The sequence below is a fragment of the Gymnoscopelus braueri genome, assembly GCF_963280865.1.
Source record: "Gymnoscopelus braueri genome assembly, chromosome: 2".
NCBI lineage: Eukaryota > Metazoa > Chordata > Actinopteri > Myctophiformes > Myctophidae > Gymnoscopelus > Gymnoscopelus braueri.
The window spans coordinates 50,100,973-50,117,026 of NC_137604.1; the positions used below are offsets into that span (position 1 = coordinate 50,100,973).

The 16,054-nt window shown below is 40.7% G+C and overlaps 2 protein-coding genes across 4 annotated transcripts in view; both read left to right on the top strand.

Moving 5' to 3' along the window:
- pik3r5 (phosphoinositide-3-kinase, regulatory subunit 5) overlaps nt 1–9,229 on the top strand; it is a 28,925-nt gene extending 19,696 nt beyond the window's left edge. The window contains exons 7-18 of the mRNA XM_080452236.1: nt 185–359; nt 1,131–1,299; nt 1,738–1,806; nt 1,922–2,832; nt 3,117–3,242; nt 3,494–3,625; nt 4,341–4,434; nt 5,090–5,166; nt 5,522–5,615; nt 5,875–5,957; nt 7,345–7,460; nt 7,768–9,229. Of these exons, the coding sequence (XP_080308362.1) occupies nt 185–359; nt 1,131–1,299; nt 1,738–1,806; nt 1,922–2,832; nt 3,117–3,242; nt 3,494–3,625; nt 4,341–4,434; nt 5,090–5,166; nt 5,522–5,615; nt 5,875–5,957; nt 7,345–7,460; nt 7,768–7,915 (2,194 nt within the window). The 3' untranslated portion in view covers nt 7,916–9,229. The remainder of the gene's footprint in view (nt 1–184; nt 360–1,130; nt 1,300–1,737; nt 1,807–1,921; nt 2,833–3,116; nt 3,243–3,493; nt 3,626–4,340; nt 4,435–5,089; nt 5,167–5,521; nt 5,616–5,874; nt 5,958–7,344; nt 7,461–7,767) is intronic.
- Nucleotides 9,230–9,919: 690 nt separating this feature from the next.
- pik3r6 (phosphoinositide-3-kinase regulatory subunit 6) overlaps nt 9,920–16,054 on the top strand; it is a 34,870-nt gene continuing 28,735 nt past the window's right edge. For 2 of the 3 annotated variants that reach the window (XM_080416615.1, XM_080416618.1), the window contains exon 1: nt 9,927–10,041. The gene's annotated coding sequence lies outside the window, so the exon portion shown is untranslated. Of the gene's footprint in view, nt 10,042–16,054 lie in introns of all 3 variants that reach the window. The other variant, XM_080416617.1, reaches the window with a different exon arrangement.

The window sequence follows — 16,054 nt, forward strand, 5'->3', positions numbered from 1 at the left end:
CACACGCACACACACACACACACACACACACACACACACGCACGCACACACACACACACACACACACACACACACACACACACACACACACACACACACACACACACACACACACACACACACACACACACACACACACACATGTGTATACGATCTCTGACTATGGATGTGTTCCTGTTCTTAGAACGGTGTTGTTGATGAACCCAGCTGAGGTGCCTGCTGAATTTCTGTCTGTGGCCGAGCAGCTCTGTCGCGTTCGGCACTCCCAGAGAGAGACCTACGTCACCCTGATCAAACACGCCTACCAGTCTGCCTTGGGCACCAAATACCCTCTGCACAGCATCCACACAGCCCTGCAGGTATGTCTAGCCGGGAAAGCATCTGTGTCATTTCATATTTTTGCGTTTGCTATAAAAAAATCTTGAAAATCTTGAATAATTTAGACATTTCTGGGGGTCCCTGGCACAAAACATTTTCAGATGGGGGTCCACGGCCAAATATATATCAATTTGGGGGTCCTTGGCACAAAAACGTTTGAGAACCACTGATTTAGAAGGCATTTGTAGAATTGGCCTCAGGTCTAAATTATGTTAAGGGCCGTTCCCACCAAGCACTATAACTATAACTATATTATCACTATTGCAGTTGTTAGTGGTGTGGACTCTGCCATCCACTTCAGTTAGATTTTTTTTTAAAATATATATCTTTATAGTTTGGTCATGGGACTAAGTGGTTAACCCAATTTGTAAACGTGAAAATCTATAGAAATATTTTACCAAGAAACACATTGAAATATATTGCATTGCAGTACAACACATTTATGAATGACTGCCTTATAATCACATTCACACATTTGGACAAGTTCCCCATACAAATCACAAGAAGAAACATATCTAGTAGAAGTAGCAGCATGTGTCCATCACTGCAGTTCAACAGTGACTATTGTATTATCATAAATGTTCCTTATGGCCCGGACTGTGCGTTGCGGGTTCGAGTCCCGATCCCGGCGGCCTTTGCTGCGTGTCACTCCCTACAGTATCTCTCTCCCCATTTCCTGTCAGCCTACTGTCCTATCCATAATAAAGGCATAAAAATTCATCTAAAAAATAAATAAATGTTCCTTATATCAGGCACAAAATGTGGATGAGTTGGGAGAGATCTACTCCATGGTAACTGATATCCTTGAGACGGCTGCTGCCATGGTTGGCCCGCAGATGGGCCGGGCTCATGTGATCCAGGGCCTGGAGAAACTGCGGGAGAGGATAGGCATTCCAGCTTCCAATGGGAGGAAGTCTGACGGTGAGAGCACAGGACACACAGTCTCAAATAAGCTGAGATCATCAACACAATCAATTAATGCAATGAAAGTGAACCACATCACAAAACATGATGGGGTTCTATTTCATAGTATTCATTTAATGTTTCACCCTCAGTGTAACATGAAAGCAGTGGTTGCTGTTTTTTTTGTACTATGAAGACAATTAATCATCTTTTGGTGTGCAAAATCAGTGTGTTGAGTTTTCTGTCTGTCTGTCTGTCTGTCTGTCTGTCTGTCTGTCTGTCTGTCTGTCTGTCTGTCTGTCTGTCTTTCCGTCTCAATTTGATTGTAAACAAAGCAGAGTGATATGTTACAGTAAAACATTCCAGTGCTGTTGTACTTTACTGTATATTAGCACTGATTTGTCTTAATTACTTTGATTTTCAATGTTTACCTTTATTTTTCTATCCCCCTCTTAGAAATGTTGCAGACTCTACCCGTGCCCACAGCCAAGTGTTACCTTTTTCATTGGGACAAAGATAATTTTGGTAATGTATCCAGCATGTTTGCTGAAAAGCATACTCTGAATGTATTGAGGGATTTGTTTCTATGAAAGATAGCAGAAGTTTACTCTGTGTCCGTTTTGTTTCATTGTGACTGCAGATGTTCTGAACACCCTTTTGGAGAATGAGCACGACCTGACAGACCTTCAGACCACTAATGGAGAGGGAGGGGAAGAGGAGGAGAATGACACATATGATGAAGATGAGGAGGATGATCTAGAAGAAGAAGAAGACGACAGGGAGGAGGATGGAGTAGAGCCACCCGCCATGTCCATCATCCCAAATAGTTACAGGACCCACCACCGTGTCTCCACCTTCTCAAACGTCTCCTCCCTCTCCACTGCCTCCAAAGACTCTATGTTCTCCACCCTGTCCATAGCCTCCGAGTCTTACCCCCCTTCGCTCTACTCTGTCACCTCTGGTGCAGACAGCGACTTCTTTGAAGATCCCGATGACTTCTATACCACTTCCTCGCCTCGTTCCTCTCCGGTTCCAGAGAGATCCTCCCCAAAGACCATGAGTAAATCCTCTGCCCGCCTCAGCCAGCACTTCTACCGGCTGTTCGTCAAGCCCAAGAGCTCTCGGTTACTTCACAGGGCCAAGAGCCTGGGTAACCCGGAAGCCACAGACCTCTCTATGGTGCGGTCCCAGCGCTCCAACTCTCTGCCCCAGCAGGTCCAGTTGCGGAGCCCCGAACCGCAGCCACAGGCTCAGACTCTCAAACACGTCTGCTTCCGTAGGAGGCCCATTCTGAGCAGTGACGAGGACAGTAAGAGCAATACGCTGAGGGTGGTGGTGTTTGGAGCGGATCATGTGGCAGGGAAGGTGGCACGTGCCTACAGCAGCCTGAGGAAGAGGGAGAATGTGTGTCCACGTCTCAGCAGGGCGTTCAAGCTGCAGTTCTACTTTGTACCTGTGAAGAGGGACTCTGCAGCAGGGCCGGTGTGCAGGCGGTCTTCTATTCCTACGGTGTCTTCAGGCAGTCTTCTGAAAGCGAATGCCTCATCTAATGTAAGCGGAAGAAGGGTTTAGCATTGGGGACTTTTGGTGGGAAAGTGGAAAACTTGTGTTCCTCCAAAAAATGTGAAGGCTTTTCATTCAAATTACTTGCTAAAACCTATTAATAAAAAAGTATTGTTGCATTGTTTTTTTTCAAATTATTCAATGTTTATAGTATTGATGCATTGTTGTCGATCTGATCTACTGGTGCTAAAATGGTTTGGACTCTTTTTGATGTTTATTTAACGTTACTGCCGAAATTAGTCTAACTTGTTTTGTTTAATTTGCTAAACCAGGACCTCAACTCCTCGGGCACAGAAGACAGTACTAATGACATTGCCCACCTCCTTGGAATGTTGGATCCTTGGTACGAAAGAAACACGCTCAGCCTGCTCAACCTGCCTGCCAACGTGGTCTGCCAGGTATAACACCCGTTTAATTTACCACACCGATACCATACCATTTACCATTATTGCATTGTTTGTTTGATTGAATGAAAAACTATGTTCAATCTATTACTGAATGCACAATTCAGAGAATTGACATCATTCAAATTCACTCAAGTACAACTTGTGATCTTGCTCTCTGTTACATAACCAAAGAGCTGGTAAAGGCCAAACATGTGATTATGCATCTGAATGAAGTGATAAATTGTGTGGTTATTGTCCCACAGCAAACCTCTAAAAGTGAGTCACAGTCTTGTGATAGTTCCTATGGGCAGCATCTGCCCATCCTGGCTGACTTGGTGCTGTACTACTGTCGTCATGCTCTACGACCCGCTCTGATCCAGCTCTATCAGGCTGAGGTTAGATATGCTGACACACGCACGCACGCACGCACGCACGCACGCACGCACGCACGCACGCACGCACGCACGCACGCACGCACGCACGCACGCACGCACGCACACACGCACACACGCACACATGCACACACACACGCAATATTGCATTTGCCTAGGATAATACAAGATCCTTACTCAATACTAGGCATGTAACGATTCCCTCAACTCACGATACGATCCGAATCACGATACTAGGTTCACGTAAAGATTTTCACGATTTTTTAAACACACAATAATTTTCTAGACAAATTACCAAAAAAACGTTATTTTTTTAATTATTTCTCTTACACAAATCCAGTATTTTCTTCTCTCTCTCTCTCTTTTTTTTGTTTTTTGTACACAATACTGTGTTTTCTCTTATCCTCTATTAAATAGAGTAGCAAATGATTGAAAACTATTTTTTTTAATCAATTCTAAAAAAATATTTTCTTCTCTTTTTTTCCCCGCCCTCTGCTGTTTGCATCACGATACATTTTTTATTAAATCGATTTTAATTGTCACCAGTTTAAATCGATTTTAATCGATTTACGATAAATCGTTACATTCCTACCCGATACCCATGGTATTGAACTTTATTAGTATTTTTCATCACAGGTATTCAATAGAAACATGCCACTGCCTTTAAGTGCCAATGTTCCATGCATGTGTGTGTGATTGCATGTGTTTGGTGTTGCAGTTAACGTTAGCTGGAGGCCAGCGGAGGACAGAGGTGTTCATACACTCACTGGAGCTGGGTCACACTGCAGGAACACGAGCCGTCAAGGCCATGGGTAACTGTTTCTTTCTCTTTCATGCACATACTCATGCATGCACACACACACACACACACACACACACACACACACACACACACACACACACACACACACACACACACACACACACACACACACACACACACACACACACACACACACACACACACACACACACATAAATAAAAATAAATCACATGTATAAATATAGTCAGTAGTCAGTGAGGAAATCACTTACATTAATCTTTATGGGCTACAGTAGTTCAGCTTCAGTTTAGCGGGCATGGACCTGTCCCACAGCGTTTTCAAATAGTTCAAATTGCCAATCTACAAGCTCACAACGAGTCGATGTAGATCGGCTTGTTGAACTATTTGAAAATGTTTTTAAAAATAGTAAAAAATGGCAAAGAAGTATAGGGATAATGGGTAAGGCACCAGCGAAAATAGGGCCTCAAATCTGTTTTCCTTAATTTTTATGTAAAGCACTTTGTAACTATTTGACCCACACTTCCTTGAAGTATCATGATGGTGCATGAATCAGTTTGGAAGTTACATGCCTCTAATGAGAAGCCATGCCCACTGCCAAGTGTCTCTTTGGCATATTGGTGTGTAAAATGCATCCATGGATCTGAATCATTAAATGCATGTCTGTGTTTCTCCCTCTGTAAAGGTGCTGCTGGTAAGAGGTTTGGTATTGATGGAGACCGGGAAGCAGTGCCTCTGAAGCTGGATGTGGTGTACAATAGGGTAGGAAGCTCTTTAATCTTATAGGATCTATATAAAAACATTTCACAATGCGATGTTGTCTTATTTCTTACACTTTTGAAATCTAGAGTAAGCAAAATAGTACAAAAATGCTATGTTAACACTTATTGTTATTGCTGTATCTATAAATGCTGTTTATTTGTCTTTTTACAACTTTGTAACTTTTGGTATTTGATCACAACCGGTGTTCAAGCCTTATTATAATAAATATCAATATTAGCTTGTGTTGTGAACTGAGAATCATTACTACTGTATGACTGCTCCTTCCCAGCTGCACTATGCTACTATAAAACAAATGATAATAACAAATAATAATATTATTCCGTCTCTCTTTTAGTTGGTGATTAGTGGGAGAAGTCAGTGGAAAAGAGAAACCAAAGTCTGCACTTCCGTAAACTTGATGAAGGCCTGTAAAAACCCAGAGAAGCTAGGTACACTACAAATATCTACTCACTACTGGCTTTATTTAAATCATCAACATAGTTAACTATTATGGATCAAAGACCACTTTCCTCTCATATTGGCCAATGTTATAAACAAATGTAAATATGCAACAGCATTTTATGTTATGCTGGGATCTGGAAATTACACAGGAATGTTTTCATTTTCTGCCATTTGTTCATTTGAAAGTATGAAAATGGACCTGTGAATTAATACTGAAGATTTGACTGTGCAAATTTCTCCTGCTAGACCCAAAGATGGAATGCCTGCAACTCACAATGACAGAGGTCCTGAAGAGACAAAATGGGAAATCCAAGAAGGGTTACAATCAGGTGAGCCAGATTTCTATGATGTCTCTGGTGTCTCTGTGTCACTGTGTCTCTTTGTGTCTCTGGAAGGTCAATTTATGCTTTGTGCAACAAGTGTCGACCAATGAATGAGTCACATGACAAAAGTGGGGTCGAAATGAAAGCATTGACGCGGTAGACCTTCGCAGACAGTTCCGTGTGTCTGTGGAAAAATGAAAGGTCTTCATAAAAGGATGTACAATCTGATTGTTTGGGACGACACTGTAAACTCCGTCACCACAGAGATGCCCAAGATTACATTCAGTTCCTTTTTTGTGTGGCAACACTGTGGCGAGTCGCAGACGATGTTAAAAACTCAGAACGCCATATCGTGAAATGCATATACTGGCCTTACGTTTCTGTGTCTCTTTATGTCTCTGATGTCACTGTGTCTGATGTATGTGTCTATGTCTATTTATGTACCTGATGTCTCTTTGTGTCTCTTTATGTCTCTGTATATGATGTCTGTGTTTCTAATGTCTCTTGGTGGCGGCCATAGCTAAGTGGTTAGTGAGCCCGCCTAGGGAGCCAGAGGCCCTGGTTGCCCCAGGTACGATTCCAGGCCACGCCAGCATATGTGTCGATGAAATGAAATTTGTCCCTGAGCAAGACTCTTAACCCCTAATTGCTCACAGGCCCTCATTGGAAACAAGCCCGCAAGGACTTTCATGAACGTCCTGTTAAAAGGAATTATCCTTATCCTTATCTTTATGTACAGTATATGATATCTGTGTCTCTGTGTCTGTTTGTGTCTCTGTGTCTGTTTATGTCTCTTTAAGTCTCTGATGTCTGTGTCTCTTTAAGTCTCTGATGTCTGTGTCTCTTTAAGTCTCTGATGTCTCTGTGACTAATTATGTCTCTATATCTCTGTGATAAGCCCGATTCAGTTGCTGGACGACATTGCACATCTTTTTTGTCTCTGTCTCGTTATGTCTCTGTGTTTCTGATGTCTGTATGTCTCTGTGGTAAGCAGGCAACTGCATGGTGCGTTCATAATGAACTAGGAACACCATAGTCTGTATAGAAAAACAGTACACTAAAGGGGTGTTTGATATGATCTCAGCATCAATTCCACATCGTCTCTCATACTGTGGGAATGTTCCTGAGGTTCCTCAAGATAACAATATGATCTAAAAAGCTACAATGTCTTGTATGTTTTTGTATATTTGATTTGTACTAGTTATTCTCTTATACCTGCATAGAGGCATTGATTACAGTTCAATTTCTCACTGGTACCAAAATGCAAAGTCGAGTCGAGTTTAAGATGACAGTAATGAGTGAAATAGCAATGGAGGAATAGAAGCAACGGAGGCAATATAGCATTTTGCACTACAGGACAACATCCATTAGTGACTTATATTTTCCTCTACAGCAGCTGAGTGTGACTGAGGTGAAGGTGGACAAGGTGCAGGTCAGTGGGACTGACAACACAACCTTCGCTGTCTGTCTGGACCAGGATGAGAAGAAAATCCTACAGTGTGTTGCCAGGTATGGAGGCAAGACATTAAACTCATTAAGACATGAGGCCGATTCTACAAATGTCTTCTAAATCATAACAGTTTTCTGAAAAACGTATGTTGCTATATCAGTGGTGCTCAAACCCGCTAATGTATAGGCATGGATTTACAGTGATAGAAGTTAGATTACATTTGTAAAACACTGGCATACAGAGAGCGATGCATAGGCATGGATAAATAAAGTGATAGACACGCCAGATAGACAAGGTAGATACAAACTATACACACCACAACACTGAAAAGCATTGTTACTAATGAACCCCCTCCATCCCATACAGATGTGAGATCTCTGTGTGTTACAAACCTGATGATTCCACAGACTGGAGGCGTGGACAATCCCATTCCCCACAAATCCGGCCTCTACAGCACACCTTCTGCTCTCTCCTCTGCCTGCCTATAGCCACCTTCAGTGGGGCCTTGCCCTGAGACTCTTCTATTTTCTTCTTTTTTTGTGGAAATTTTTTTTCTTTAAATAAAGGAGATGTGCCTTTCTTTATATATTTTTAATCTATGGATCCATACTATGCATGGACTTGTGGCGGAGAATCCCTGCTTGACTACAGTAATGTTTTTTCAATAACCCCAGGTCCCATACTGAATTTCTGTGATTTGGGTCCTCAAAACAGACAGTGACTCTGCTCTTATCTATTGATCTGTTGGACACTGAGAATAAGGGGTACACAACACAGAAGGACCAAGAAGAATGTTTACATCTGTGGAGAGACTTCTGAAACAATGACTCTTTTGGGGGTGAAAGGGACCATACATCAATTAAGAAACATGACCATGACATGATTATGAATGATCAGAGATGTGTAAATAATGTAATATATAAAATTGTCTACTGTCTGTTGTGTACTTTTTTATTTTTTATGAAACTTGAAATCTGCTTTATATATTTATACAATTTCACTGAAGGGCTGTTGTCCCACCACTGACTATGCTGAAATTATCTTTCTTTGACCAGTAGGGGTCTCTGCTGGCATTCCGTAGCATTCGTTGAGAGATTGTATGATTTCATTTAGTAAATAATCGTTTGTGAAACAGCTGACAGCTTTCAGTATTTTGGCGTGTATAGATTATTATAGAACATTTGATGCAGGTATTTGATTATTGACTATTATTTTTTCAGAGCACAATTGCAAATTATCTGTTATAATAGCGCCAAACCTTTGCCTTCTTTAATCATAGCTTACTGTTGATAAATTGCGAATTTATCATCAAAATATTACACTTTAACAGAAAATCTACAAATTATTCGTTGAAAAAAAGATTGACAGACAGGTTAGAGCCAGACCATGTGATTGCATACTGACTGACTGGTGCTAATCAGTGCTCACTATTCGTGGTAGAGCTTTTTTAAAGTAAGTATAAATATTTCATGTTCTATTTAAGTGCTTTGTTAAAATATCAGATTTCATATCTACATTACATCTACATACATCTACATTTCTATACTAAATTGCATAACTGCAGGCTGCAGTTAAAAATAAATTGAGCTGCAGTCTGCAGCTCAATTGATCCACATGATGACCAGTCCAGCCCATATGTTATTTTTGAAGATTTGATATTATTACTGTGGCTGGTAGCAAGCAGAGCGCTGAACTCCACCAATGTTATTCAAGGTGATTTTTATTTTATTTTTATTTGTATTGAAAGGTGCATAGTCTGCAGCCTGCAGTCTCAGCAGGAACAATATTTCCAATCCATCATTTTCAAAATAAAGCAAATTATGTAGCCTATTGTGTTAAAGGTGTCATGTCATTTATTCATTCTTTTGCTATACAAATTGCCAACCTTTTTTGAACGACAAATCCGTAATAAGATACATTATTTTCAAAAAGTATTTTAGGGGAATACAAGAACACTCGCCCCAAAACACGCTCGCATGTAACCTCAGTAAAACTATTCCATATAACCTATTCCTAAACGTAACCTCAGTAAAACTATGCCTAACCCTAACCTTATTTCTAACCTTGTCTTATCCAAATACAAGGATACAAGAACCGCTGGGGGGCGAAAGAAATAGGGGCGAGTGTGTTTTGGGGCCAGCTTTCCGGTTACCTTTTAGGGCAGTTCTAAATTGTACTACTTTTATTTTGAAGGTAACAGAACAACTGTGAATATTATTCACCGTTGTGTTGACGGGGCTTACAGTCTGGCGTGCCGACCAGGGTTGCCAGATCTGCTTATTATAATTTCCCCGCAATATTTTATTTGAAAATAGCCAATGTACAAGCTCACAACGCGTCGCATCGCGACGCGTTGTGAGCTTGTAGATCTGCTATTTTCAAATAGCTGATGTATATGTTAAAGTGCTTATGTGGCCCATTGTTTCTTCTTTTGGGCTGGTTTTCCTAGACCTGGTTGCTTGTTTCTCTCACAGAATCTGGCAACACTGGTGCCGACCTGTCAGTGTCAGTTGTGTCCATAGACTGTAGGTTTTCTGTCAGACGCAACTCTGTCACTGTATCGTCTTAATGAAATAATGAACCACACCTGCGCGCTAGGAGCTGGTCACTGAGATTGATTGACTGGCAGCCAGGTTACAGGTAAGTGTGTCGGAATTAATATGATTGCAAATCGTTATCGTTTTTTTTTTTTTTTTTTACAATTAACTGTAGTATTAACATTGTAGTGTCTGTGAATGTGGGTGAGCTATGCGTTCCATAAACAGATCATCATGTAGGCTTCTATTCCCAGTGGTGGAAAAAGTATTCGCATGTTTTCTCGAGTTAAGGATGAAAGTCTCAATACTGCAATGTAGAAGTACTCTGTTACAAGTAAAAGTCAACATTTACTTGAGTAAAGGTACAAAAGTATTGGCATCAAAATGTACTTAAAGTAGAAAGTAGGCCTACTCATTATGCAGAATGTCCCATTTCACTTATAAGTTGGCCTACTTGAGTAAATGTAGCCTACTTAGTTACTTTACACCACTGCAATAGTGTGTGAATGTGGGCTATGCGTTCCATAAACAGATCAGGCTGCATGGTATTCCTAACGGCTCTCACTGGAGCCATGAACCCTTGGCTCTCAAATAATATCAGCCTAGTCCGCATGAATAAGCAATTATTCCTACAGAGGGGTTTTAAAACGCCCTTCTTCTCAGTCAGTGTAATACAGAGGCTTAACTGTTGGTGTTGGATGGATATTGTTTTTCTCCCTTGACTCATGTTGTCTTTATGTAAACTTTACACGGAATAACAATCTTAACTACAATCTTATCAGAAGTTGTGAGTTGCTCACCACGCGCAGCGCGCTTTGATGCGGTGGTTGAAATACTATCTGACTTGAGCCATACTACAGTTATTTATATAGGCAGTGTGGTGTAAATTAACTAAGTAGCCTACATTTACTCAAGTACTGTACTTGAGTACAATTTGAGGTATTTTTTACTTTACTGGAATATTTCCAGTTTTCAGTTCTTTTACTTCTACTCCATTACATCTCAGAGGAAAATATTGTACTTTTACTCCACTACAATTATTTGAATACTTTGTAGATTTGGATTATTATTACAAAACGTACATTAACCACTTCAACCCTACATTTCGGCCATTTAAAAATAGCAGATCTACAAGCTCACAATGCATTCGTGATGCGATGCATTGTGAGCTTGTAGATCTGCTATTTTCAAAAGGTTTTTATACATTTGAAAACTTGTGAAATGGGACAATGAGTACATTCTACTTTTGTTACTTTAAGTACATTTTGATACCAATACTTTTGTACTTTTACTCAAGTAAATATTGAATTCCGGACTGTATTGTACTTAAGTAAAACATTTGAGTACTTTTTCCATCACTGTATATAGGCTAGTAGCCTTCTTTCATTTGATACTTTGACTAAACGCCTCTTCTATTTTTAAATGAACTTTGTACTTTTATTTATGTATTGATTTATGTATTAATTCAGGCTACTGTACTCAGTCATAACTATAAAAAGCTTTCAAACCCAGCCCTCCTATCATGACTCTTGCAACACAACACACCCCGAGAGACGGAAGAGACAGGGAAGAGGGAACTGTAGTTTATTTTTTTTCCCCTTGGGAGGGATAGGCCTAAATAATAACAATAAGTTGATAACAATGCCTGATCTGTGATGTTACTGAAGCCCTGCCTCTGTGTTGTGTCTCTGTGCAGTCTAAAAGCACAGTTGTATTTCCTGAAACTTCCCTGTTTTAGATCAGGGCTTCCTGGTGCCCTTAAGGGTTTGGTGGAAGCAGTGTTGTCTAGCCTCATTGTGTTTTTGCCTGTCTCCAAATTGACACACACCCCTTTACTCTCTAGAGCAGGGGTCTTCTTCAACAGGGGGTCCGGGACCCCTAGGGGGCCGACTTACGTCAGCGTTACTACAGGGGGGCTGCCAAATCTTAGTGTAATAGGAACTTTCCCCCCCTTTTTTGAGCGGTGTAGCCGCTCCTATAAGTGGGTTTGGGACCGTCGTGAAAAGACCGTCGTGAAAATGTGTCTTTCGCTGTACTGTGATTGGCTGACTCTATCACACCCTTTGCTCAGTACTGTGATTGGCTAGCGAGACGCATGATGAAATTAATAACCTATAAATAGCACCACGCACTTCAAAAAAATTACTTTTTTTTTAAGTGAGCTTCCATCACTGATGACCACTGTTGTTTTTAAATAACACTGCTCATTTCACACTGGGTGTGATTTTTTTTTTACATGAACCACTTGAACCCTATAGCATCCCTATTCTGAGGGGAACATTAGCCAAAAATAGCAGATCTACAAGCGAGGCGTTGTGAACTTGATGATCGGCTATTTCCGGCGAAGAGATTTGGTGTAGTTGGAAAAAAGCAGACCAAGTACAGAGCCAAAGGTCAGGTTTACTTTAAGTATTGAGGGTTTAAGTGGTTAATTGTCTGAACATACACATTAACATGAATCCAACATATTAATAGAAAAGATAATGTGTAAAACAAACAAAAACATTAATTTGCACAAAACTGCTGTCAAACAAGTATGAAATCTATGAAAAACTTTAATCTGCAACACAATTTTATACAATATGTAGTGGGGGTCCCTGCTTCATCTCTCTCTCAGATAAGGGGTCCTTGGCTCTGGTCTCAAGACGTGACCACATTGCCACCCATCGCCATCGTGAAATGAGAAACACTGACCTTATTGTGAGGCGCTTCATGTAGATCTGAAAGGTTTAAGGACGAAGTAACAATACAAAGGGCCCACAGTCTGCTACAGGAATCATTAACTTAAAAGTCTAATCTATACCATTTTAGGCTGGGTGACCCCAAGGTATTTAAGCATTAAGAATCTTTGTTGCATTGTAGCATACATCAATGGGTCAAAGATGAAAGTCAGTCCAGAGGAGGTCAGCTTAGACTGGGTGGAAGAAACTGGTGCTACAATGGTGTATTGAGGTCTTTAGTTTGATTTACTCACGCTGTACGTCTTGACTTTAATGTTTAATGTTGTTTGCGCTATCCAAGCGGATAAGCCTAAGTCACACACAGTATATATTTGACACGTTAAATTTATGGACAACAGCCATGGGGAAAGAGGGGAATTTCATGCTGTTAGATGAAATAAAACACAGTTTGCCTCAAGCCTGTGTTGACACAAAGCCTGTCTGTCTCAGCTATTGCTTTAGGCATTTAACCTCAACCAGATCCCCAGGGGTCTATATTTGGTCCCCTCCTTTCTTCCCCATGTACACCAAATCTCTTCTCCAAAAATAGCCGATTAACAAGCTCACATCGTTGCAGTCGTGAAAGGTGTGAGAGTTGTGAGCTTTTAGATCTGCTATTTTTGGCGAATACCTATTTTTGAAAGGTTTATCTATTATGAAGGCTTAGTTTCGCCAGTCAGACTGGCACAGGGGAGATTGTTGAAGTAGTTCAAGGAAGGCTGCCACACCTTGCTTGTATAGTGGGCACAGTCACTGTCTGTATTTGCGTCAGAAGCGGTGTAGCCAACGCATGCTGAGGTATCTAATGTGTCAGTTTCCCATGTTTTGCGGGTTGTGGTGGGCAGGTTTTCTGCTGTATATTTCATGTGACTTCTATTGGTGTGGTTCGCTTACTGAAAGAAAACTAAAAGCGAAATGTCTGCCAAGAAGTGGGGTCAACCACAGCGTTTCTTTCCTGGCTGTTGGTTGATGTCCAGTCACAGGATTTTTTTTGGATGAACTATTTTAACTAACATTAAAATAGGTAGTCTTTTAAGTAGTCACTTGTCAGATGGCTAAACGATGGACCAGATATATTTTTTTGTTTTTATAACCTTGAGACATACTGTATCCCTCCTGATATTCTGGTTGAGATGAATCCTCCAGGTGGGGCTTATGGGAAGGAGTTTGTGAGTAAAGTGTTTTTGAGTAAAGTCTCAGACTTTTAGATTAATAAAATAATGCCTCATTGGATTGTCAAATTCTTTAGTTGAATGTTCAAAAGAATGCAATTCCCTTCATTATAAAAAGTCAGTAATAAATGTCAGTGTCCCTTCTGGAACCATAGAGGGAATGCTGAATATAACAGTTTATTTCCAAAATGTCTCCTAAACTGTAAACATAATCCTAAGGGAGCAATTGACCACAGGATTATTCATGTGGTGTCTTCTATTAAGTGGCAGAGTAGCTCACAACATAACCTTGACTCAGCCTCTCTCATGGAAAAACCTTGGCTAAAAGCTGTATATAGGAGCCTTGACGTCTTGTAAGATGCAGACAGCCACAGTCTTTTTCTTAAATTGCACTCAAGTAGGACGCCACACTTTATTTCCTTGTGAGGATTATAAAAATAAATGGCAACTCTCCTTGGCGTGGTCGCGTGCCTCGACTCCCCGGGAAGCTGTCTCCACTGTGGCTGAGACAAGTGCCAAGTGTGTGTGTGTGTGTGTGTGTGTCTGTGTGTCTGTGTATTGGTGGGTGTGCATGTGATTGTGTTTGTGTGTAGTGTGTACCCGGTGCGTTACATCCATGTGACGCATTGGGCACATCCTGTGCTTGTGGCAGTTGGATCACGCAGCGATCCCGTTCTGGATGTTTACGCCTACGTTACCGTCACCACATCATTATGCCCACACAGTAGCTAAATTAGGTCTGGAGTGTGGTCAGATGGACGCTTTCAGATAGAATCCTGGCATCAAGTCTATGTCTGGAAAACAATGTTTGTTTTTCCACACACATCGATTGTAGAATGTCCCAAGTTCACTTGGTCAGAGAAAGTGTGGCCGACATCATGCAGTAATTATCTGTCTATTCACCAACTGTCTACGTTGTAGCCTACAACGTAGACAGTTGGTGAATAGACGGATAATTATATTGTCTATTCAATGGCTAGCATTACAGTTTATAGCAGACTTGGTCCAGCGGAATAACCTGAGACATAAAACTGTCCCTTCTTCCAACTTGACACATATTTGTACAGTTTAGGGAAAAACAAACGTGGTAATCAAATCATGGCAAGAATTTTTTTTTTTTTTCTAATAGCATACAATTGGGAAGCCCTCTTTACAACCTAACAGGGTCAACAACTACAGTTGTATCTATGGTAACAGCACAATCAGAGTTATCTAGAACAACCCCCCTTCCCCATCAATAAGAATGCTTTGTCTATATTGCAAACAATATAATTACTGTTTCATAATGCTTGGATAAATACTGTAAAACTGCGTCTCTTCAGTAGGCTAATGAAAGTTTTAGTTTAGTTTATGCTGATCCCCATTGCTGTTACTGTGCCATTAATATTCCTGGGGTCCACACAGATGAAAACACTGGTAGTGAACAATCAACAACCCACTCCCACCCCACCTCAGAACATGAAAAAACTATGGTCAACATTAATATTGTTGACCATAGTTTAAGGATGCTTGATATTAGTAGGGTTAGGGTTATCACTGTTGATTGCATAAATTACTCTCCAGTGTCTCACAAGAAGCCTCTTTTACAGTATTTTAGCCTCAACTCAAATGGCTATTTCAGTCCATCTATCCTTTCATCTGTCTGTCTGTCCAGCCGTCCGTTTACCACTTTGGTCTCAAACAACATAGCTTGAAAACTACGGTCTGGGTTGCCATTGAAGTTTCTGTGCACTTTCATGATGTCCATGTTGACCTATTGGCCTTTCCTTCAACATTAAGCCAAACTTCCCATTTGCATACCAGATATTTCAAAATGTAATCAGTTTTAGAAGAAGGCCGATGCACACCTCAAAGGTTGGTCTAAAAAAATCTAAGAAAAGTGTACCGCACACTGTCTGGAAAGATGTCAGGACAGATATCTGTCCTGATGAAGGTCTAACGACCGAAACGACAACTTAATAAAAAGCATCCTTTTTGAAAGTTCCAGACCTTTTCCTTTGATTTGTTATCAGAGATCCCCTTCTGAAAATGTAATCAATGAATTGCCATGAAACTCACTGAGCGTATTCATTCTCCTTGAGGGATGGCCCCTATACTGATCATTGGACTTCCTTCTAACGCCACCCATAGGCCTCAATTTCCAAATGCAGACACTATCTCAAAATCGAATGAGCAGATTGCGATGACAATTAATGTGTTCAGCAAGGCTGAATCATACTGATTT